The sequence below is a fragment of the Pygocentrus nattereri genome, chromosome 10 (assembly GCF_015220715.1).
Source record: "Pygocentrus nattereri isolate fPygNat1 chromosome 10, fPygNat1.pri, whole genome shotgun sequence".
In the NCBI taxonomy this organism is placed as follows: domain Eukaryota; kingdom Metazoa; phylum Chordata; class Actinopteri; order Characiformes; family Serrasalmidae; genus Pygocentrus; species Pygocentrus nattereri.
In genome coordinates this window covers 26457535-26482408 of record NC_051220.1, presented here as the reverse complement: position 1 = coordinate 26482408, position 24874 = coordinate 26457535, and the positions used below count along the sequence as shown (strand labels likewise).

At 40.7% G+C, this 24874-nt stretch overlaps 2 protein-coding genes and 1 long non-coding RNA gene across 3 annotated transcripts in view; 1 reads left to right on the top strand and 2 right to left on the bottom strand.

Moving 5' to 3' along the window:
* galnt16 (UDP-N-acetyl-alpha-D-galactosamine:polypeptide N-acetylgalactosaminyltransferase 16) overlaps window positions 1–2949 on the bottom strand; it is a 40858-nt gene extending 37909 nt beyond the window's left edge. The window contains exon 1 of the mRNA XM_017699741.2: window positions 2487–2949. Within this exon, the coding sequence (XP_017555230.1) occupies window positions 2487–2696 (210 nt within the window). The 5' untranslated portion in view covers window positions 2697–2949. The remainder of the gene's footprint in view (window positions 1–2486) is intronic.
* Window positions 1185–4296, top strand: LOC108428631. The gene is made up of 3 exons (XR_001857948.2): window positions 1185–1439; window positions 3934–4051; window positions 4154–4296. It is a non-coding gene; the product is annotated as an uncharacterized LOC108428631 (long non-coding RNA).
* A 3113-nt stretch (window positions 4297–7409) lies between these two features.
* Window positions 7410–22740, bottom strand: vps39 (VPS39 subunit of HOPS complex). The gene is made up of 24 exons (XM_017699739.2): window positions 22668–22740; window positions 21656–21721; window positions 21491–21555; window positions 21269–21311; window positions 21040–21134; window positions 20591–20689; window positions 20392–20484; window positions 20106–20289; window positions 17475–17595; window positions 17175–17295; window positions 16464–16593; window positions 16048–16190; window positions 15331–15471; window positions 15102–15243; window positions 12747–12833; window positions 12057–12130; window positions 11722–11938; window positions 11391–11519; window positions 11152–11254; window positions 10950–10995; window positions 10574–10723; window positions 9291–9425; window positions 8986–9077; window positions 7410–8836 (listed from the first exon to the last, which is right to left on the bottom strand). The coding sequence occupies exons 1-24, from the start codon at window positions 22738–22740 to the stop codon at window positions 8758–8760; spliced, it is 2628 nt and encodes an 875-aa protein (XP_017555228.1). The 3' UTR covers window positions 7410–8757.
* Window positions 22741–24874: the final 2134 nt, after the last annotated feature.

The following is a 24874-nucleotide window of genomic DNA, read 5'->3' as shown; positions in this document are numbered from 1 at the left end:
CCCATATCCTTCATTTTTCTTTTATTTTTTGTCCCTGAGGTCCACTTATGAAATGTGTGTAGTTTCATGTACCAAAAACAAGTACGATTCATTTTAACATGACCATATTTCATTATCTTTATTAAGACTGATACATGCACATGATCTCTGTTCTACTTTGCTGCCTGGTATTATGCCTCAGTCCTGGTCAAAACAGTCCTTACACATTCAATATAAATGTGAGGAGCTGAAGTGCCATAGGGTGTAAGGAGAATGTATGTAAATGTATTTTTGTGACATCAAAAAAATTATTACAAACAAACTGCTTTGACTGTAGGACTGTATGAACTGAGAAGGGAACAGGCATTTTTCAACTTTAACAGTGTTTATATGCTGCATCAAACCCATCTAAAAAAGCAAGGGAATTGCAGTCTTCTGTTATATGGGCCCTTTAAAAGTCTAACAGCAGTGTGTATGTTTCCATACTGAGACCACATGTTCTCCAAGATAAACACACATTAAACATATGTTGGACTGATGGGTGCTCTTTGTCGTGTGGAGCTGTAGACATTAATCACAGTGACATGCTAGCTGTGCTCTGGACACTGCTGCTCTGTTGCTATGGAGCTGTAGGATATGGCACATGGACACAGGGTTCATTACAACTCTCTTTCTCTAATGCCTTATTCCGTCTCTGCCTCTGTCCTTTTTCTTTTTCTCCTTACTGTCTCCTGCCCTCTCTCTGTCCTCTCTCTCTCTCTCTCTCTCTGTCTGTCCTCTGTCCTCTCTCTCTCTCTCTCTCTCTCTCTCTCTCTCTCTCTCTCTCTCTCTCTCTCTCTCTCTCCCCCTCTCATAGTGAGTCTTCTTTTAAACTAATGATTTCTGCTCAACATGCTGAAAACAAGTCCCTGCAGTAAGACTCAGCTCATTGTAAAGGGCCAATAAGTCTACATTTTTCTTTTCTTTTTCTTCCTTGAGTTCAATTTATGATGCTTGGGTATGTTTAAGTACCAAAAAAAATCATCATTTAATTTTAGGTGAACACTTTCCAACATTAATCCTCATTCCATTATTTATTTATTTACCTAAACTAGTTGTTTTTGTTACTTTAAGACTGGCGTAGGCTTTGTAAATGACCTCTGACTGTGTTTCTCTCAAAGAGCAGTCCAGACTAAAACACACCATCAAATCCAGAACAGGCCAATTTTCTCTTGGTTTCCATATGTGGGCTGGAGAATGAGTGGTACATTATTCAACTATCACGAAATGACCACAGTGCACCAAACTGTTCTGTTTAAAAAAGCGAGTTTCCCCATTCATGTTTAGTGCCAGGGTGAGAGGTTATGCCTGTACACGCCGGAGCAGCAGGCCTAAAACTCGATTAGGTGAAAGTTTCTGTCAGCTGTGGAGTTAATTCATCACTTTGTTGAGGAGAAACTTCATCTCGGACGTGAACAAAGGTGAGTAACGTTACACAGACCGGGTAAACCTTTTCCAAGTGCTTTTTTCTCCTCAGCCTGATGAATTTGGCATCCAGCTGTGAAGCGGCAACCAAACGCCAGTCATGTCTCCGAGCGCAGCTGACACACTTCTGCTAGGCTAATAAAATCCCCACACAAAGGGAATAAAGCTTCATTTCTGACCTCACTTCGCTCGACATCTGCCTTTACGACTCGGTCACACATGTAGAAGGCAATGTTAGCCTGAGTAAAACTGCCATGGGTTAACTTAAGGGAAATATGCAGTTAAATCTCGATATTCACCCTCAGCCCTGCGTGACACACCTCGCTCAGATGTAGGCTAGCTGTGGTCCTTAAGATGAGCTGGCGCGATATAGATCTTATAGGTCGACCGTATTACAAGACGCTGAAGTTGGCTTCCTGTTCACCAGCTTTCTTGTTCTAATTTTCCCCTTCCACCTTAAATGGTGCAGCAGTTACATTCCTCCGCCTCACGCTTCATTTCTGCCCTCAGGCGCCAGAACGTAACTGCTGCGTCGCTTAAGGTGGAACGGGAACATTAGAACACGGAGCTGGCGAACAGGAAGCTGACTCCAGCCTCGTGTCTCATTGCGAATGTTGTATGTCCTCAAATTACACATAAACACCAAAAAAAGCCATGTTCTGTCAAAAGCTGGTGACCATGCAGGTCTCCTCCCTTCAGTACGTCTCGGTCTTTTGGCGAGAGGAGGGAGCGCACCTGCACGTTAAAGCCTCTTAAGGTGGACATCATCCAGCCATTAGGCTCTAAACGCGCCGCAGCTCGATAACATGCCGTCGACAGCGTATCACTGTCCAGATGCCCGAGTGTGGGTGGACGTGCCGTTACAGCAAAATCACCTCAGCGCAAAGCGTGGCGAAGGTGGCGCGATGAAAAGACGCATCCCGAGCCGCTCATCGCTGTGAAGATTATCAGCATGCAAAGCACACGCACACACACCATACTATGCAGCTCACACAGCGTTAAAGCACTGCAGCTCGCCTTCATCCAAAAAAACGTCCCCTTACGATCAGCGGGATGGTCCTGTCCTCCCGGTGCAGCTCCAGCCTCCCGCCTCCAGCTTTCCCTCCGTGGCTCTTGCCGCCCGTGGCCCGCGGCTGAGACGCCGAAGCAGAGGCGGTCGTGCGGGGCTTGTTGTCCTGCCACAGGTAATAGAAGGTGCCCAGAATCCAGGCGACGGTTAGAATGGCAATGGCGTTGGCCCTGATCCTGCGCATGCTGGGTCCATAGGGAGGGCTCCCGGGCCCTGGATGATGCTGGCGGTGCTCGTGTCAGCTCCTCCTGCTCGCCAAGGGCGCTTTTATTCTCGGGCTGCTGCTGCTGCCCGCTGATGCCTCGCGCCGCGCTTTAGCTCGCACGCGTTGTGGCTGCAGGCTGCTCGGACCGAGCGCACATCCCCACACTAGCAGTGCGCGGTCCTAGCGCTCACAGATTCGCTGCTGCTCGATGGTGCGCAGGGCGTTTGTCCCCGTGTCTGCCAAACAGGGGACAGGGCTGCTCCACTCCTCCCACTGAAAATCCCCAACACGCCAAACGAGAAGAAAAAAAATACTGGACCTAACAGTAGACATAACATTAGACATCCTGGACTACAGCAGAAAGCCAAGCTGCTCACTGGTCTAATAGAGGTCTGGGAGCACAGTTTCAGTTATATGGAGACAAATTCGTGCTAAATAGAAAAGCAGTTGCTACAATGGTCAAACTTGACATGGTTTTTCCATAGTGTCATGCAGAATATGTGGCAAAATGAAAACAAAACCATAATGACACCGTTTTCATGTCGTTTGAGCTCTTTACTGAGAGAAAAAAAATATAAGTGGATTTGCATTTTTAAAAATGAAATGCAGAATTTGTGTCAGAAATGAATCCAATCCACCATGAAATGTCCTGAAGACACAGCTATTTTGTTGTCCTTTGTGCCTCATTGAAATGCAATCACAAACACTGCACCTCATACACTCACACTACACACACTGATGTCAACACTTGGTGGTATTTTTCATTGGAGGACGTGGTAGAAAGTGGTTGACAAACTGTGCAGCAGCAGGTGAGCTAGTGTCAGCAAATTTGTACCTGCAATGGTAAATGTTTCTGTTAAAATAGCCAATGAGTGCAAGTGTAAGATAGGCATGTAATACACTTGCAACTCAATGTGCATTTAGTTTAGATGCTACTTAGCTACATACCTTGTAAATACATAGTTCTTGTTGAGCTGGCAGAAATCATATTTTTTTCATTTCTTGATATGTCACTCTTCATATGTCATTTCTGCAACTGGTCAGCTTAACCCCTTAAACGGGTATTGTTCAATCATTGCTGTTTTGTGCTAGTGGTACTATGTGTTGTTAGTCATCTTGGTGGTGAATGAGATGATTACCTCATACAAGAAAGAACTGTATTCTATAAACTATATACAAGTATAATGTTAATAAATCCTGCATTGTACTCTTTCAGGGTCTTTTGCACACAGGACAGAGTTTCTGTTCAGTGACTTGCCGGTGGTCAGGATTTTCAGGCCACCATATCGAATATGGGCTGGACACGCTGAGTCATGGGAATGCAAGTCGATTTGGTACGGGGAGGGATATCGCATTCCAAATTCAGGCCAGCTATTTTCTTCTAATCACCACATCATAATGAACTGAGATTTATTGGCTTCTTCCTTCATGCACAGGACAGGCAGTCAGTCATGCTGACCGTCCTCAAAACCAACACGAAATCCATGATGGGTGGGACTGCTTGAGACTACTTGCTCACTTCTGTAAACTGGGAATGCATTTTACTTGTTGAAGAAGTAAATGTGATGTACCAGCAAAAGAGTTTACTCCTTCTTTTGAGAAGTCTGTTCTTTTTTTCTTCAGATGAGATCATTCAGACTCCACCTATAAAAGCTAAGACTGTAATACCCCGCAGCTGTTTCAACCACACCAGCAGAAACTAAGTTTGCCAAGTTTTCACAAAGAAATCTAAACACTGACTGTGTTGTGAAAAGGAGAGAATGACACAGCTGTGCAATTACATTCGCATTTGTTAAATAAAAGTCAACACATCGGATACATCTTTTAGAAATTAGATACGGAGTGTATGAACAGGACTGTATCCTCAAGGAAATAAAGTACCTAAGACTGTGCAGAGATCTCTTCCGTCACCTTCTTGTCGTGAGCGGCACTGGCCTGCTCTGTTTGCTTGGTAAATCCAATTATACCTTCCACGTAAGCTCGAAGATCACATCATCACAAGAAGACTCTGACCTTCAGCCAAGTATTAGCTGTCTACTCTGGACAAAGATAAAGCAGCTGGCATTCTTACAGAAACCTACAAATACTCATGATCCAAACTAGGTACTGCTGTACGTAAAAATTAAGAAGTGATTTTAAACAAGACTTTAATTAGTATAACCAGTGTGTTGCATTAGGAGTAGACAAAAAGCTCCTGCCAAAGCAGAAATGAATGTTTTTGTCATTAACCATCTTACAGGAAACGTAAATGTTAAGTGTCATCCTTGTATGGGATCATGTTCAATTGAAAAAAATTAATGTATTATTTTAAATGGCAAAATGCTCCTATATTTAAATATATTCTCCACTCATGTGTCATTTTGGGCTCAAAATGAGAATTCAGTAATGACATTTGCCATTTGATATACCAGTACTGACATTTTGTTTACACAGAGATTTGGATTCTTTAGGAGTTATATGCAATAAAAATGCAAACTGAGCTTAATTTTCCAGCTGATGCCCTTTTATAGGAATGTGATTTGTAACACAAGCCATTTCACAAATTGCAACATAGCAAATAACTGCAAAGTTATATTTGGTCCATTGTAGCCCCATTTGTTGCTTATATTGAAAGCATATTTTCTTACATTATTCCTGCCACTTTCTGTGTATTCTCAATGGTAAAGGCTTACTCAAGGAGATTCAGTAACATGTTATTCTAAACCATATAATTACAATCCAGGTACAGCAGTAGTGTGCTGTCATCAGTTCATAGGATACAGGAACTTCCAGGTGCCATGAGGGAGGACTGGCTCTGTCTTTAGGAACATCTACAGAATACGGAATGGCCATGAGAGATATCAGTGGAGTGTACATCTGGAATTTTAGCCATGCTGTGGGCTACACTGCATCTCATGCTGACATTTCTCCTAAAACAAGGCCCTGTCTGAGCCTCAAACGTGCCCTGTAATGAACTACACCAACCCTCTAATCCCTTACACAGCCACTCCTGGCATTTCAGACTGTCCTTCCAAAATGGTACTTTCCCCAGATAGAAAAGAAACAAACACAGATCTTCTGTTTCCTACTTTCTCTCACTTTCATGCACACGAGCAAATTCCAAGCTTCCATGGAATTCCACTATGATAACAGTGGAAACGCCCAGAGGTCAGTGAACATCTCCACTGTCACAAGAGTTAGAGACCAAAGGAAAGGTCCTAAGCCATGCAAAGTGCTCAAACATAAAGAAGATCAGGTCTTTGATCTCAAAAGTACTGACAAAAGTTCATTCGAAGTCTATTTGATGATAAGAGACGCTGCCTTAATTTAAACAGACTTCCACAGCTATAAACACAATCCACTTTCTCTAGGTAGAGCCTCTTCTGGAGCATGCTTTGTAAGACCCATCATGAAGATTTGTGCAGGAGCAAAAGTTTCCTTTGGTGAGAAAAGGAAGCTGAAGTGAAGGATGGCTAGGCCAGTACAGAAAGGTCATCGCGTCTCTGTGCAGTCAGTCTGCAAAACCCTTCTGGGCCTTTAGGGTCATCGGTGTCAGAGTAGGGAGCTGATGGAATTTACAGAATCCATAAATCATACTGTGAAGCATAGTGACCTAACATATACTGCAGCCAGCAGGCTATGAAGAACAGGGTTGATGGAATAAACAGTGGCATGTGTTGTGTTTAAGCCCGCAGACAGACATGAGGAAGATGCAGAATCCTGTCACCATCAATATTGTGGAGTTGTATGCCAAGGTCATATGGCCTACCCTGTGGCATTCGGACAGCTTTGGAGTAGTGAGAAAATCCAATAGCAAATGTGAAATCTCTTGCGTAATTACCAAGCACAATATCACTCATATACATCACAGCATTTATTAGGTCAACCCCAGCAAAATTATGATTTTATGCCAAGTTTGTATAGAATAAAAATCTATTTATGTTATTTCAGCATCTAAAGACGACCTAGAAATCTACTCAGCCAAAATCACAACAGAATGTTTGACAGATAAGAACACCAAAAAAAGAATAAATATTAAGGGAGGAAAAGGGTTATCACATCTTGCATATTAAAAATGCCATTTTATTATGTTTCCAAGGGCATATTTAAAATCCTTAAGCTTTTAGCAGATTAATGACACACCCAGCAGGATAGCACCTCATCCGCTCTCCACTCTGCCAACCTAACTGTAGGTAACAGACCTCCTTTCCATTGCTGCCCTGCAAAAAGAACATTCCTAGACACAGAAGTCTCCAAACACAATATACAACAAGGAAGGCAAACGTCATCTGTCTCACTTTCCAGAGAGCTGGAGTAACATTAGCTAATGTCACAGCTGACTAAGACAACTCTGACCTTAACATATTCTTTAAGGAGTTGCTAGAACAGAGCTAGGTTAACTGAGTCCAGGTTTATTTCCCTGCTGCTTTGCTCTCTGGATCCTCCAAGTCATGAGTCATGCAGTGTAACAGAGTAATGCATAATGACTAACTCTAGTTTGGAGAAAGCTGCGGTTCTGTTGCTCAGGCAGGCTCACATTAGCGCAAACGTCCATTAAGGAGAGACCTAGCACTCAGCTGCCATCCCACGGACAAAAGACAGCAGGATGACAACATGTGCAAGAGAAAGAGCAGAAAGTGTGGGAAAAAAAAAAAAAATCTGGTGAATAGCAGGATTTCTATTGTATGAAGAAAAAACACTTATGAGACCACACGACATGACAAGATGCATGTTTATTAGCGTTAATATGTCTCCCAATTTGTATGTAAAATACAATCTATACATTAACGTTCTTGAAAACCAACACATTTTCTATATTACATCGCTTACAAACATAAGCGTAAACAACCATCTTTGCAATTTCAGCAACAGTCTAGGTCATGGTTGAGCATAATGAGAGAAAACAGGGCTGACTGATCCTTCAAGAGACAAGTATTTGATGACGAGTTTGTCTGACAGGTAACAGCACACATTTTAAAGACGAGCTAGAGTGGTGGTGCCCCCTGCTTTCCATCTGTGAGAGATTATCAAACACCTTTGTAGAAGGATCCACTGTAATTGTTACTTTTTCTTACAGCAAATCTTGCGCTAAGAATAAATTAAAGCCATAAGTTAAATAGAAGCCAAAAGTGCCATGCTACTGTGATCAGTGAACAGTTGTTGTTATTACTAAGCTTCCACCAAAAAGATGGAAAAACAAATCAATCAATCAATTAGACCTAAAAAAGGTTTTGCTTTGCATTAAAAAGTTACAAGCTGAGAATCCTCTCTGTTAACAAGTTCAGTATGGTCTTGCTACATTTCCCAGACAGACAGACAGACAGACAAAGAGAGAGAGACAGAAAGAGAGAGGAAATAATAAAGAATTCACCACCTACTCATTCTCATTTGTGCAGCCACCTCAAAGCAAAAGGCCCTTTTGAGTGGCAGCCCTTACAAGAAGCGCCAGAAAAGAAAAGGTTTTGAGATTTGTGTCTGGTTTCCCCTAGTACTGCAGCCAGAACATCCTAAAGCTAACATGGTGAAGCAGAGAGCCCAATCACAAGATGGGCTCAGCATAACAGTCGGTGCATACTTCAGCTGGAACACAACAGTGGACAAGGCATTCAATTGTACACACAAAGTATGATACAAAGCTGGACAAATGCGTATCTCAAAATGGGGGAAAAAAAAGGGAGAGGTGGAAGAGAAGCATTAAGACTTTCTTCCAAGAAAGCAAAATTCTACAGTATGTGTTACATTGACATAACTGTCTTCTAGAACACAACACAACAGCAACCTTACTTGCACTGTTATACAGTCCAGGCTCTATCCACAGCCATCTGCAGAGGTGAGAAGTACTTGCTCCAACAAGGTTCAATAATATTTGACCTATTTGGCCTAAGCCAGATATGGCTATACAAGCCAAATTTGATTATAGTGTAACATTCAGACTGGCATTTCTTTCAATAGTGCAGCAAGGTCATTCCTTCACACAGAATGCCTTTAAAGCGGCATACAAAAGGGTCTTCATAGTATGTGGAGGTGTGTACTCAGTTCATTCAGTTGGTAGGAGGTCTCACTATTCTGTAGGACACACACTGCGATCCTTACAGCAGAAGTAATGGACCACCACACCGTTTGGATACCTGGCAAAGGCACTGAACAAACAGAAGACATAAGCATGATTTTTAATGATATCCCAATCCAACATAAGGAAGATACATAAATAAACCATTCTCCATTACAGACAACCTCTTGTTTTTTTCAAAACCACCGCTCAACAAAAGCATCAAAATGACTGACATACCTGTTCCCAATTTTTTTCTTGCACACCCGGCAGGTCTTCTCCTCAGTAATAACACATTTGACCTGCTGATGAAAGATCCTCTCCTCCTGGACCTACAAACACAGACACACAGATGTACACTCACACAGTTAGAATAAATGACAGAGTATGTATGTAACATTACACAGTCTGCCCAAAATGGTTTCTGATAATTATATAAAACACACAGTGCTACAAGAGAAGATGTGTTAAAACAGGCAAAATTCCAAGATAACAAAGAAATATGCATTCACATAGTTGCGTGCCTCTCCACCACAGTAACTCACCCGCAGGAACTCAGCCTGAAGCAGGCTCTTGAGGACCTGGTCAAATCGCTTCCTCTGAGCTTTCTCCTCCAAAACACTCTCTAAAAACACACGGATCTCCCATATTTGAGTGTTCGCTGGGAGTAGGTTTATGGCCTAGTGCAAGCAGAATGTGGACAACATTAATGAATTTGAAAAATGCCTGAATTGTCATTATTATTATTGTTATGTTAATAGTAGTAGTAGTTAATTGAGATATTAAATCTAATCTAACAACAAATGTTAGATAAGAGCAATTCATGAAGTTCATAAATGTTCATGCCTAGGTTTTGAAACAAGATACAGCATCCAAAAATACACCAACACTTTCAAACTTATTTCCCTCTGGTAGATTTAAAACTAGGTAGAAAAAAGGCAGAAAGACTTTGCTTAACTAATTTAATTCCAAAAAGCTGTGGGCAAATCCAGACTTCCTTCTTCTCATAACTTTCATATTAGTTTCACAACGGTTACTGTATAATTCATAGTAGATGCTCAATAACAGAACTTAAGATAAATAACAGAACAGTAAGTCTTAAGAGTAAAGGGTTAAATTAGCTTCACACAGCTCAGAGTTGTGTAGCACTATATTCCACACGTTGAATGTGGCTGCAGTGCTTTTGAACTCGCTCTGCTCTCCTGACACCGTCAGTTGTGGTCTCTCTCAGCATGCAGTCTGGCAAGGAAGGCCTTGGGCCAGCAGCCAGGGGAAATGAAAGCAACATAACATAAAAACAAATGAGCGGGGGGGGGGGGGGGGGGTCATTACAGCACACCCATGCTTTATACTTTAAACTGCAGATACTTGGCGTCTCCAACACCTAAAGGTTTATAGGAGTCGTGCCCTGTAGCGCAACAATCAAGCTGTATGCTGAAGAGGGAGGCGATGAAAGTCAATGAAAAGTGCTCTGCCAGGAACTCAGCCCTTTAGCATGAGTCTTTGCAAAGCTGTGTCTGGAAATGCCCCTATATAGGGTGATCATTGCAAAATTTCTCGCAGCAGGACGACATTCATACTGCTGCTTATGCCAGAACACCAGTGACAGCTGAACTATGAGACTCGCACTTAACACGCAAAAGCAGAGACATAGGAAGTAAGCATATTCAATGACAGGCCTGTTTAAAAAAAAAAAAAAAAAAAAAAAAAAAAAAAAAAAAACACACACACACACACACACACACACACACACAAAACTCTCAAACTACTTTATAGAAATAACACCTGGAGAAGACATCTGCTGTCTGACTGGCTATTTAACTCTCACCTTGGTAGTGTTGAGCTTGCTATGGTGCAGCTCAAGGACCTGCAGCGCAGCCTGGAGATTAGCCTGTGGCTCAGACAGCTCCATCTTAATGGGACCAAGGCAATGCACGTCTGGAGGAGACAAGTACATGCGCAGCAGAGACAGATACACCTGCGCAGAAGACAGAGCATGGTTTTCCCCAGATATATACTAGATTCAGGAGAATAAAAACAAGAAATGTTATAAGTGTTATAAAAGTGTCCCTATAATATCTGTGTGAAACAAATAGCTGGGAAAAATAAAACACAGTAGTGACAACATTCCTACTACATAAACTTGCCACTGTGCAGAAAATCATTGCCAGGTGTGATGCGTGTCTCTCTAAAGCCACACTCACATCTTTACTTCCATCTGCCGATTTGTCATAATGCCTGTGACAATACCTAAAAAAAAAAAAAAAAATTATAAACAGTCAGAGGCATGTACAACAGGATGAAATATAAATGTAGAAAAACATTTTGGCAAGCATTAGAAAATATATTAACTGAACCGATAAAGACTGTAGCCAAAGCCCTACAGGGACACTGCTGCATACTTACTCCTCTGCCATATGTGTGTTCTTCAGTATATGCACATAGATGAAGAGGGCCTGCTCATGTTTGCCCATCCGACCCAAGAGCAGAGCTCGTTCCTCCAGCAGACCTGAGATGGGGAAGAATAGACAAAAAAATAATCATGAGACACTATATCATAAGTTAGAAGGTATTCTGAACACTTACAACTTTCAGTTCACATGAATCTTCTGACCCATTAGTTGAAATAGTCACTGAAGACTCACCATCAAATGGGAAGTCACTGATGAGCCTCTCTGGTTCATAGTAGGTTGAAATATCCAAGAAACACAGAAGCTTATTCCGGAACTCTCCAAGCTCACCCTCCTCTTTCCCCGCAGCTACAGCTGGAACACCTACACACAATAATAAAGGACAATAATAAATACTAAAGGAGAAGAAATCAGAATACAGTTGTAGACAGATTATATTTAAAATAATCAGGCCAGCAAAATCTAGACATTTTCAAGGAAACAACTTCTTTCTAATTATATTCTCTCTCTTACTTACACACACACACAGACACACACACACAGTTTAAGTGGCTACAGCTCCCACCTTCAGGCAGTGAACTGAGATACTCCTTCATCAAGGTCTGCACTTTCTCCAGGTAGAGTTGGATAAGCACATTGTGGAAATCAGGGCCTGTTTCATCCCACACATGGATAATGTGCTCCAGATATGGCACAGCCAGCTCTTTAAAGCCCTCCTTCAGGAAGTCCAGTACCTTGTCTCTTGGCAGCATTTCTACCTCTGGCAGGTCCTCTGTGAAAATCTGTTGCCAAAACACAGTGGAGTCAACTGATATGTATCAAGCACCATCACCTTTAACCATGTATGATTCACAATATAAAACTGATATAAAATAGGAGGGCGCTCATCTGTTTTCTCACCTTCAGACCATCCTCTGGGCAAATCTTCAGCACCCACGGGGAAAACTCAAAAATTATGCCCAGATTCTCAGCCCCTGTTAATACAAAGAGCATAATGTAAGCAGACCATAAGCATGGATGAGGAGTGCATATAAAGAACAAAATGGAAAAACATCAGGACATCTGCAATCAACAGTTTATTATACTAGGTAGTGTTTCACATCTAAGTAATTGAAATACATCAGACACCAAAACCCCTGATTCAAGAGAAAACATTTAATGAAAACAAACAAAGTCATACGCAAAAACTTGAACACCTGTGGTCAAATTACATTTCTGTATTTTCTGTGAAAACTGTAATAAAAAGGTAGAAGTAATAAAGACACAAAAAAACCTAAAAATATGCATGATATTTAGAGTCTGTGAGGCTTTCTGTAAGGTAATTTTCTGTTAAATGCATTTTATTTTCTTCCCCTGAAGCTGAAAAATTAATATCATCATGTACTGAAAGGCCATCTGACTGAAAATGAAATAAACAAAAGGATGGTCTCTGATATTTGCACAGTACTGTACAGTTTTAAGTGCTCTGCTAACTGCCTTAAAGGCAATTAACCATCTAATGTGATGTTTTCTATTTTCCAAACAGGTGTTCACAGAGTGTGCGTGTTGAACAGAAACTGAAGAAATCAGTATGCATGGTCCCACACTCACCTAGCCTCTGGAGATACTGCACTGTCCTCTCATGACCCTTCAGGGGGGAGTTGGCTTTAGTGGACTGATCCAGAAGGACCTGCAGGGCTACAGATCACCATTTCCATTAGAATCTTGCTCGAAAGACCTCTCAGCACTCAGTGCTTTCCAGAAATATCACAGACACAACAGTTTTATGATAAATGTGTTTATAAAGAACATTGATTTGGCAGCAATGCAACTGTAACAGGCAGAACGCTGTAACTGGATTGAATAAGCATAGAAAGAGAGGGGGGGGAAAAAAAAAAAAAAAAAAAAAAAAAAAAAATGAGAGTGACAGTGTGAGAGCCATTAGCAGCTGCCTTGTCTGTAGGGCATTACGTCACTAGAACAGCTCGCTGCAGCAGTCCGATTAAAAACACTCATCATGAACATGAGCATATCTGAATGCACACCACATTCCATTAACATCTGAATGACTTAAAGATGCTTCGGCCGTCATGAAAGCTGAATAAATGTTAAGTCTCTGGGGAGCAGTTAGGCTCATGCAGCATTCTGACAATACTGTATGAAAGTGTTCCAGGGTGTTATTTTCCAATAGCAGCATATCAGCGCATTGCAATTTACACAACTCATATCTGATTACACAATGTCACAATTTCACATAATTTTGTCAGAAAACACTGAATATTCCATTCACTGAAATCACAGAAATTTTTGACCATCCTCAAGAATGTGTTTTATATCAGCAAGAGTCATACAGATACAGAAACTGATGCTCCACATTGTTCAATTGCAGATTATGCACTGACAGGTATATACATGGGAATTACACTAAAAAAATACCTCCACAACATTTCTTGATTGCAATGGTTCAGACAAACATACTGAATGAATGGAAAAAGTATCTCATTAAAGACTTAACCATTAATGATCAATTCATGGAACTAAGAAAATAAAATAAAGACATCAAATATATTTTGACAAACTTAACATAAGTTAATATATTTTAAAATTGTGTGAACATTGGCTCTTGTTTGTAAAACTAAAAGCAAATAAGCAAGCGAAGCGGAAAACATTTTGCAAGAAAAGTACAAAATATATTGTACAATTTTATTTTTAATATCGGTTCACGGAAGACAACGTTCCTGTCCTTTTTTAGAAAGTACAAAAAAGAATTATTATAAAATTACTACTACAAATAAACAATAATAATAATAATAATAATAATAATAATAATAATAATAACAACAACAACAACAAAAAAAGGCTATTCTTAATAGCTCTGGTGACTGTCCAGCCCTTACAGCACAAAAGCACTATTTGTCCTCAGAACCAGATTTTGTGGGTAGGACAATTCAAAGTGAAGCATCTCTTAACATTTCCACTTTTGACTCATTGGTCTTTTAAAAAAAAGGGGGGGGCTTTGAGAGTTCTGTGTTTATTCGTTTAAACGTTTTTTAACAAGCCATGCTGTTGCTTCACTAATCTAAAGTGAAAAACCTGTGAAAATGTGAAATTACTACCTTTGTGACCAGATCTAGCCCTGTTACAAGCTGCCATTGGATAAAGATGCGTCAAACTGGAACTGCAACATAGAACTGCTACAAAAGCTGTGTTGGTTCGTGTATGTGTGCTGCATTTTTTTTTCTTCTTTTCAAGTGCTTGGTTCAGTCCATTGAAATATTGTGATAGGTCCGTATCCAAATCGCTTCCTACCAGTAGAGGATATAGTGGAACCGCTTTCAACTTATATAATTATTAGAGATGACCAACATGAGAACACTGGGCCAAAGCACGCACGCACGCACGCACGCACGCACGCACGCACGCACGCACGCAGCCACTTCTCCTTCTGGGTCACTGAGGTGCTGGAGCCTGTCCCAGCTGTTATTCGGCAGAAGGGGCAAAGCAAATATCTAATATTTTGTAATGTGTGTAATTGCTGAAGACAATGCAAAGACAAACAAATACTGTCTATCTACAGTAATCTATTTTTATTTTAGCAAATATCTGCTGATAGTAAAATGATTCTGATATCAAGGCGCATCCCTAGTATTTATATAGAACTGAAAGTCAATTGCAAGAAACTGGGAGGGCTCTCTGTGTGGCCAGAGATTTACTGCAAGGATGAAGTTTATGGTATCAACTGCTTAACTGCATTTGCACTGACACCCTATACTTCAAACTGTACGGCTCTTTCCTTGAACGTATGATGGGTTATGAAGTGGTAACTTCAGTTAGGCTAACAAAACATGATCAATCCAAGCACCACTGAACTGGAGAGTGCTTGTTTCTAAGAGCAAAATAATACTATTACTATGCTTAGTGTCAACTAGTGTTCCACAAGGGCAATGAACAGAATATTAAACTTACCTTTCTGATGCAAGCCCTTCTTCTCATAAAGGATGATGAGCTCGCTGTATTTGTGGGCTTTCTTCAGCACATACTCACTCTCCTCTACGTGACAGTGGTTGTTCTCCAGGCGCAGGAGAGGCGACACTAAGGCGACATTGGTCTAGAAACATTATAACAAAGAAATTGGCAACTTACTTTGCACAAGACCACTGTACTGAAAGACTGTGACAGACAAATATGGCCTTACATGGAGATAGCATTTCAGCAGGGTGGTGTCTATGATCTGAAGGAGCTTCTTGCGACTTTTGATTGTAGGTGTGCCCTCCATTAGAGGGGAGGTGGTGGAGGGGTCTGAGTCGTTCAGCTGCTTCACCAAATGGCTGCGTTTCTATGTAATAAAAGCAAGAAATGTGTCACTAAAAAGGACCATTTCCTGCATTTTTTCACTAATGATGTTTGTGTGGACAGCCATACTTAACTTTACATAGCCATTTCCATCCCCTCTTTATCCCTTAGAATTAAATGTTTTTTTTTTTGTTCTGTGCCTCTAAGAATGATAAATGTAAACTACCTTTATTCCGTTTAGGTGAGTATTTTTGTGCTCATTCAAAAAAGCAGCCTAGGCTAGGGGTGGGCGATATGGCAAAATAGGACAATACTTCAGTAGAAGATTTATTTCACACACGCAAACACACACGCACGCACGCACACGCACACACGCACGACAAACTTCAACTACACAGGCTTTGCAGTTCCTTAAGTATAAATCCCATAATGTTTAATCTTTATGGACCATTTGGACTGGAGAGTGGTACATTGTGAAACTTGAATATTAAATGTCTACATATTTAAAAGACAGCAAAAAATAAACAGTAACATCAGAAATTTCAACAACAAAAAAACTGTTTAGACATGGTGAAGTCTTGTTTTGTATGCACTTGGTGACGCTGATTTGTGTGCGTACCTGTGTTAGGTAATCAATGAGAGCTAGGTGGGCCTTCTCGAGCTCAGCTCCAGAAAGAGTAGGTAGGGGGTTAGGGTAGTGCAGCTGTTTACGATAGTCAGAGGGAAGAAGGTCTGGATACAGCCCAATCACATGAGTTGGATCTATAACAGAGCAGGACATCCTGCTTTATCATAATGAGCAGTATGTTTAAGAATGAGGGAAAACAATCTGAAACAAACATCAAAAACGTCTTTGTGATTAGCAAAACTGGAGCATGACCTAATTACTAAATTCTTGTCTTACACAACCAAAATTTACAATACTGCTAAGTACTCCACACCCACACACTTCAGTGCTTCCAATGCATGAAATAAATGAGCATTAGAATGCAGTTCTTGGCCAAATACTGTTACTGACTAGATACTCCCTCTCACCTGTGCCAAGCTTGGCAAACACCTGCATGGAGTCATCAAAGCGCTTCTGACAGAAGAGATTAAAGGCATATAGGTTCTGAATGTGGTGAATCTGCTGCCTCTTATCACCATCTGAGTCATCCTTCATCTTCTGAAAGGGGAAAAAACAGATTGAAGGTGTAAAAAAGGGAGTGAGTATTACTGTAACACTAAAACTCTAAACTCTTAAGAAGTCTGCACAGTGACTCAGGTTTATGTTACATGTAATTAATAACACACACACACACACACACACACACACACACACACACACACACATAAAAAAATTGACATACCTACTCCTAAAATTCTTATTTTATCCTACTATTTTACTCAAAGATTAACAGTGAAGATTTGGGTACAGTCAAAAAAGAAAATAACATTTTGCATTTTGGAGGTAATGTCATGCACTATTTATATCGGTATAGGTAACTTTTTAAGCATTTAAGCATAAGCCTTTAGGTAATAAAAGAAGCATGCAATAAAATTTCATGTAGTTATTTTAATCAATCTGACCATTTGAAACATGTATAAAACAATATTGGTCACATCTCGAGCAATGGAAGTGAAGGTTGCTGCTTCATATTTGACTCATTGCCATGTCTGTGATGGGAAATGTATGCAAAGAGCAAATTTATATACCATGCATAGATGTTTGTAATAACTGACTATGACTGGGGTGTATTTACTCACCGCTAGCTGAAGAGCCAGCTCAAATTGCTTGTCCTGTAGAAGCTGTCGGATCTGACTTGCTATGGAGACCGGCACAAGTCGCCAGACAAAATGGTTGCTGGCAACGTATACTATATTAGGCCTGAAGCAAAAAAACAATATAGGTACAGAAAGAAAATCACAGACCATTAATATGCCATCTTATGGACCTTCATGACTATCCAATAGTGAAACAACAACACCAAACAGTGTTTCAGGATTAATTTGTTGTGAAATTCTTCAATTTTTAGTAATTCATTGTGTGAGATGTCGTTGTCTCACCCTGCAGAGGTGATGAATCGTGGCCTCTGCAACTCCACACTCTGCACCAGCAGCCTGGGCTCAAAGGTGCGGATCTCCACATAGCGAGGCAGCACTGCAATGATATAAGGAGGCTGGTGCTCTGAAAGTGAGAAAAAAAACAAAAGAGACGAAGGGTGTGACTGGAAAAGAAACACAGAATCACCAAAACCCAAAGACTGCCTTCTGCAGGTTTGACAACTGATTAATATTATTTATGTAAAATCCAGCTCGGACCTCACAATTAGCCCAGACGGTCATGCAGGAAGGAGATATGCCTTCATTAAGAGGCATTGTTTAATAAAACACATAATAATAATAATAATAATAATAATAATAATAATAATAATAAATTATTATTATTATTATTAATTATTATTATTATTATTATTAACAACACATTATTAAATGCAGCTATCAGCACTTGGCATTTGCACGCATTAAAAAACACATATAAAAGTGAAGAATAAGTGTAGACTATTTGAAATTCTGAGAATACACTCATTTCATAAACGTGTATATGGGTAATATGCAGTCAGTCAGCGAATCAACAGTCCCCCAGGCCTATGAGGCAGGAAATCCAGTTGGAGCCAGAGTCTAGGAACGGGCAGATCTCTGAACATAATGAGAGGCAAACTTTGCACCAGAGCCCCTAAAGAACTTATTTGTGCACACACTGTGCAGAGAGGGGACAAACACTGAGGGCATGCAATTCTCTAATCTGCCAGAACCACTGATCTACATTTCAATGAGGAAATTACTCTCCATTCAGCTTCAGCATAAAGGATTCAGTTCCCCTTTTCAGAGCAACTGTATTTAATAAAAGTAAAGCAGCCACAAAAATACACAATGTTTGTGATTCTGCAAAACAGTGCTTCTCCACTATTAGAGAAAAGAGGACATATTAACATGCACATAGATGACATACTTCAGCAGCACAACAGTAAATAAGAAAGTACTACTCCATTTGTACATCTCTCAATTGCATAAATTTTGACCTGGAACAAAGATATGCTGCCTCTGCTGGTAGATAAGTAAACTGCAATGTATGTATCTATTCATGTTTAGCTATACTATTATCCACAGGGCCTTCAATGGTCAGTTTCTCACCAGAGTCGCTCTTGGCTGGATATTTTTGGTTGGTGGACTATACAACCCAACAGTGATGATTAGGCATTCAAAAATCCCAATAAAACGGCAGTGCTTGCATCAGTACAACACCCACAGACATGCAACTACCATGCTGACAGCACTGCTGTGTTAAGAACCACCACCCAAATAATATCTGGTCAGAGATCCTAAGGTGGTCCCTTTTGACTGATGGATGGGGTAGAGGGTCAGTAATAAATTGGCTAGCAACAGATTGGCCACAGTTAGTAAATAAACATTTCCAAAAGTATTCCCTCATCTGCCTTTACACACATATGAACTTGAGTGACATCCCATTCTTAATCCATAGTTTTTTTAATATAATGTTGGCCCATCTTTTGCAGCTATAACAGTTTCAACTCTTCTTCGAAGACTTTCCACAAGGTGTAGGAGTGTGTTTATGGGAAACGCATTTGTGAAGTCAGGCACTGATGTTGGGCGAGAAGGCCTGGCTCACAGTCTCCACTTTAATTCATCCAAAAGGTGGTCTGTCGGGTTGAGGTCAGGACTCTGTGCAGGCCAGTCAAGTTCTTCTACACCAAACTTGCTCATCTATGTCTTTATGGACCTTGATTTGTGCACTGATGCGCAGTCATGTTGGAAAAGGAAGGGGCCATCCCCAAACGGTCCCCACGAAGTTGGTAACATAAAATTGTCCAAAATCTTTTGGTCTGCTGAAGCATCAAGAGTTCCTTTCAATGGTACTAAGGGGCTGAGCCCAACTCTTGAAAAACAACCCCACACCATAATCCCCCCTCCACCAAACTTTACACTTGGCACAATGCAGTCAGACAAGTACTGTTCTCCTGGCAACTGCCAAACTCAGACTCGTCCATCAGATTGCCAGATGGAGAAGCATGAATCATCACCCAGAGAACACGTCTCAACTGCTCCAGAGTCCAGTGGCACTGAGCTTTACACCACTGCATTCAACGCTTTGCATTGCACTTGGTGACGTAAAGCTTGGATGCAGCTGCTCAGCCATGGAAACCCATTCCATGAATCTCTCTACTGTTCTTGAGCTAATCTGAAGCCACATGAAGTTTGGAGGTCTGTAGCCATAGACCCTGCAGAAAGACGGCGACCTCTGTGCACTATGTTTTGGATTTATACACCTGTGACCATGAAAGTGACTGGAACACCTGAATTCAATGATTTGGATGGTGACAATACTTTTGGAAATATAGTGTATTACTACAAATTGTACCTAAAAAACAGGCAAGTGCAAACATCAGATAGGTGTACCAAATAAACTGGCAAGCAAAGGCACTTATTTTTGGTAACAGGGTTTGTCTGCTTCTTATAGAGGCTTGTTGTCTTCTGTGCATCAGAGATTAATCATCAGATATTCGATTGATGGAATTTATGCGTTAAACTTCTGAAGTGTAGGAACATCAATAAAAATGTGGAGAAAAACATGTCTATGACTAATAATAGGAGGGTAGAACAAGACCAGCATTTTACCCATTGCAACAGGGATGTCAGTCCAGTTGAGAGCACATTTCTGTGTGCAGACTCCTTCCTCATTCAGGACAACCGTGAGATCATCCTGACCAACCGCCACTTTCCCATCAGCCAGAGGGGCTACCAGCGGCTCCAGCTGCTTCCCTGTTGGGAACAGCTCTTTGATTGAGCCGCGTCCGTCCATCTATCATGATAAAAGAGAAAGGTCTTCATCTAGTCTGTTCGACCTGTTGAGCTCTGTAACTTTGATCCGGAGTGACAACTTGTGTGTATCAAGTTGACATACCCGAATCAGATAGTAGTCACGCTTGAAACCCACACATATGGAATTTTCACACCAAGCCATGGACTTTGGAATATCTGGAGCCGCAAAATCTCCCTATGAGACACAACATATTAGTACTTAAACTAAACAAAGTAAGTGTTTCTATTTATTTTAGAACAAGTATTAATCACTGCCTTGGCCTTTCCAAGCCCAAGCATACCTGCAATTCATAAAACTCCCTGTCCTTCCAGTAATATAACTGTAGTTTCTTCTTGACAGCAACACACATCCGCAATTTTGCTTCACCTGAGCTGGATTGCTAAGGAGCACAAGTTAAACAGGATATATTTAATTGAGCATATATTTTAACAATTTGACAAGAAAAGGGCTCTAGCACATTGGATACCCTTAATTCATTGCTAATTCCATGCTAATACTGACAGGTTAAAAACAATAACAAAGACCAACAGTCCAGGTGCAGGAGAAAAGTAAGCGACAAAGTAACATTTGGCATTACATACTAGTGCAAATTCAACAAATTGTTTTCTTAAAATAAAATAAACATAAATAAATAATTGTAATTATTACACAACTGCAGCATTAAGTATCACTCAGCAAGAGAACTAACTTAAATAGTAAAAAACTAGTGACTAGTGACTTCTTACACACCTGCAGGTCACAGGCAAATAGGGTGGCTCCTTTGGCCTTTGACACTACAGTAATCTGCTGGAATGTGAGCAAGTCATGAACATGGATGTTGTTCTCTGAAACAAAAAAAAAAAAAGAAAAGAGGATGCAACAATTAAATTTAATTTTACAGTAGGCCACTCCACTACAAACCCCATAAATAAACTGGACTAAATCTGCATGGTCAAGAATAATAAATACAGAGCCTTACCCAACAGACTGACCAAAATCTTGTACTGGGACACAACAAACAGCTGATGGCAGAAAAGAGGATAATCAGAAGTGGAACCTTTGCATTACACAACACTGACAACTTTACAACATCCAGAACGAAGCAGATCAAGGTTTGCCTCAGACGTTCATTCTGTTAAGAGAGCTTTGATATACAGAACCCGAGTGTCCAGTTCATCTTTGCAGAGAAAAATGCACATACCTGCTGGATCTTCTTCGAGAAGTTCTTGTTGGATTTCTCTAGCGTTACTTCAAATCTGTTCGTACCTGTGAGAGATGAATAAAGAATAAACAGACAAAAGCTGGAGATAATCACTAAAGTTAGAAATGATCAGTAAAGCAATCAGCAAGGAGTTTCAGTTCATACCTGCATCCTTCTTGATTCTGTAGAGGAGGAGGTGGCCTGGTTTTGTTCCCACAAGGAGCCAATCCTCTGTATAAACAATAGCATCATGTAATATCAGAGCTACACACTGGACCACAAATCTGAATGGATTTGTATATTGGGCAAAACAGTTTTACTCCAATAAACCGATTGTATCAGATAGAAAAACAAATCCTTGCAACACAACATGACTCCAATCCTAGACACTGAAAAAGGATGGCTATTCAAGGGTTCTTTGGTAAAGGCAATGGTTCCATTTATAACCATAGGCTGTACATAAACACTTTACGCCTAAACAGTTTTCTGCATGGTAAAATGGTTCTTCAGATTGACTGAGAATGCACTGTATCTGCTTGATAATGGTTCTATATAGCCCCAGAAATGTTATTTTACTGTTACAAACTTGACTTTACACACTTTAAAAAAAGGGGTTGTTCTAGTTAAGGGATTGGTTCAAATTTAGAGCAATGAGCTCTACACAGAACCATTTCATGTTTTTGCAGGGTGAAATTATTCTTTAGATTGATGGAGAATGTGCTTTGCAGAAGATTTCTGAAAATGGTTCTACGCATCGCGAAAAAGGGTTCTGCTATTTTTATACGCTTGACATCGTAACCTACCGTAACAATACAAGAACGCTTCATGGTGCTATAGAACCATATAAAACACACTCTACAGTCAATTTAAGCATTAAATGGTTCTATACAGAACTAAATAGCTAAATAGCTAACTAAAGCTAAATAGAACCATTTCCTTCACCAAGGAACCAATGGAGTAACATTTTGAACCGCATAGCGAGAATTAAATCTGTTGCTCGCTGAAATGCCAGCGCAATTAGTCTCAGGCTACCTAAAGGCGAATTGTTGAATGCAACTGCCAGCAAAGTTATTTGATATTGTAACATTACACACTCACGCCAACACGAAACAAGCCAGTGTTTACAACGTAACTTGGGCATTTATCAAGAACAATGCAAGAATTAAAAAAATCTTACCCCAGGCCGCGAGGCAGTCGATCTGGAGGGGCAGTTTTTCCAAAATAGGGACGGGTTCATACGCGTCGTGCATGGTGGCAGTGAGGCTAATTGTGCTAAAACTTCTAATCTTTAAACAGAAGTGGAACTGTTCTCCGTTACGGCCACATCTGTACCAGGAAGAAGATGAACCGAAAACAAACGCCTAGCTAGCTAACTAGCTAGCGTTAGCTCACTGAAACAGAGCTGAGAGCTGACAAACGGAAAGCTAAGCTAGCCTTACATTACATGCTTGCCTGATATTAGTCCAAACCCGTCCAGCCCATCATCCCCTGTTTGCACAAAGACTGGAAGATAATCAGAAGTGAATCAATAAACAGATACAGAAAGCGCTAAAAGCGTAGCTAACTAGCTAGCTACTGTGTGTGACTGTCATACTTCAGCCCTGCTGTCAACAAACCGCAACAACCACCGTCAATTGAATAAAAGGTATTTCAGCCCATATTCTAACGCGCAGACGTTCGGTTTAACCTCAGCTTTAACGGTTTGTTTTCACAGACCACTAAAGACCACCAAAGACCACCCAGACGCAGCAACACTGGCAAGTTCTAGATCCTGACTGTTGGTTAGCTAACTCGGTAACAGCTATGACTAACTCGTGAACGAATCGTTCTTTTGAACCGATTCATTTTAGTAACTCAATCGAACCGGTTCAGACCTCCAGATGTATCAAATCGTTTTTTCTAGCACCTACAAAGTGTGTATATAACTCATATGACGAAGGATTCTTATAAGATACAAATATACATTTTCACACTCTAACCTCATACAATCATAAAACTAATTCTGAGAGGCCTCTTTGAATTATCCTCGATATTTCTGTTAGGAACGTAGCCAGTTTTCCTTTTGTTTGTATCTCATTTGTTGAACTATATATCGTTGTACGTGAATGAAATAACTAAAGCTGGCTCGATTTGGTAAAAATGAAGTTGAATCGGAAGTTTTAAACGGACCGTTCGCAAGAATCGGTTCGGTTAACTGAATCAAGCTTCCCATGGCTCCTCGCTCAGCTGTCTTCAAGCGCCGTGACAAGCACGTGATCCACGTCAAGGCTCATGAGAGCCGAATTACACATTACACTTAAGCCTTCACAGATAGAGGGGCCAACGCGTATACAAAACACTGCAGCTCCAAATGTTCACCTCGTGGTCAGTATGTGAACGGTGATACAAAGGTACAACGATTAAGGTCAAAGTAACTTTTTATTTCATTCAGCTGTATCTCAACGAGAAACACAACAACCCACCCCTCCTCCCACATCACCGAAATGTCCGTACATAATTTGACATTGCCAAAGTTGCTATTGAAGCTGCCTACTACACCAGACTGGAGCTGAAATTAATTAATCTGAGCTAGAAGTGAAGGCTTTCAGCTTTAAACCGAATGTACTCACATCCAAATCAGGTAAGCGGACTAAGTATTACAGCCATTTTAATACACAGTCCCACCATTAACAAGGGGTAAAAATAAATGGATAGTTGGCTGCTCAGCTGTTCCATGGCCAGGTGTGCATTAGTCCCTTATCATGTTTACAAGTGAGCAGATAAAAGGTCTAAAGTTTCAGGCCTGGCATTTCCATTTAGAGTTTGTTGCTGTTAACTTGCAATGTAAAGCTATCATTAGCCTGAAAAATCAAAACAAACCAATCAGAGAGATTGAAACAAACATTAGATATGACCAAATGAACTATGTGATACATTCCCTAAAAGAAAAAAAATACACTGGTGAGCTAAGAAACAGGAAAAGGCCCAAAAGACTACAGAAAACACCAAGAAAACAAAAGAGTTTGTATGAATGTTTGTATGTATGACTGCCAATAGAACCAGCTGCCCTGTATTTATTGATGATGAGACTAACAAAAGCTGCAGGATGAATTCTAAAGTGTATAGGGCCACATTTTCTGCTCAGATTTAACCAAATGCTTCAAAACTCAATGGATGACGCTTAACAGTGTGGGTGGATAGAGAATTAGAACCATTTGTCTGTGTTTGCACACTGTGAAATTAGACCTCTGCATTTAACCCATCTGTGCACCCACATACATGCACACTAGTGAACACACACTCTAGGGGGCAGTGAGCACACTTGCCCAGAGCAGTGGGCAGCCCTATCCACGGCGCCCGGGGAGCAATTGGGGGTTAGGTGCCTTGCTCAAGGGCACTTCAGTC

Bases quoted from the DNA above. Each gene is read 5' to 3' on its own strand.
- vps39 (XM_017699739.2), bottom strand. From the start codon at position 22,740: ATGCACGACGCGTATGAACCCGTCCCTATTTTGGAAAAACTGCCCCTC. The intron at 17,296-17,474 runs GTGAGACAACGA...TTTTTGCTTCAG, and splicing joins CGATTCATCACCTCTGCAGG to GCCTAATATAGTATACGTTG. The intron at 11,939-12,056 runs GTGAGAAAACAG...TTTTGGCAACAG, and splicing joins GCCCAGAGGATGGTCTGAAG to ATTTTCACAGAGGACCTGCC.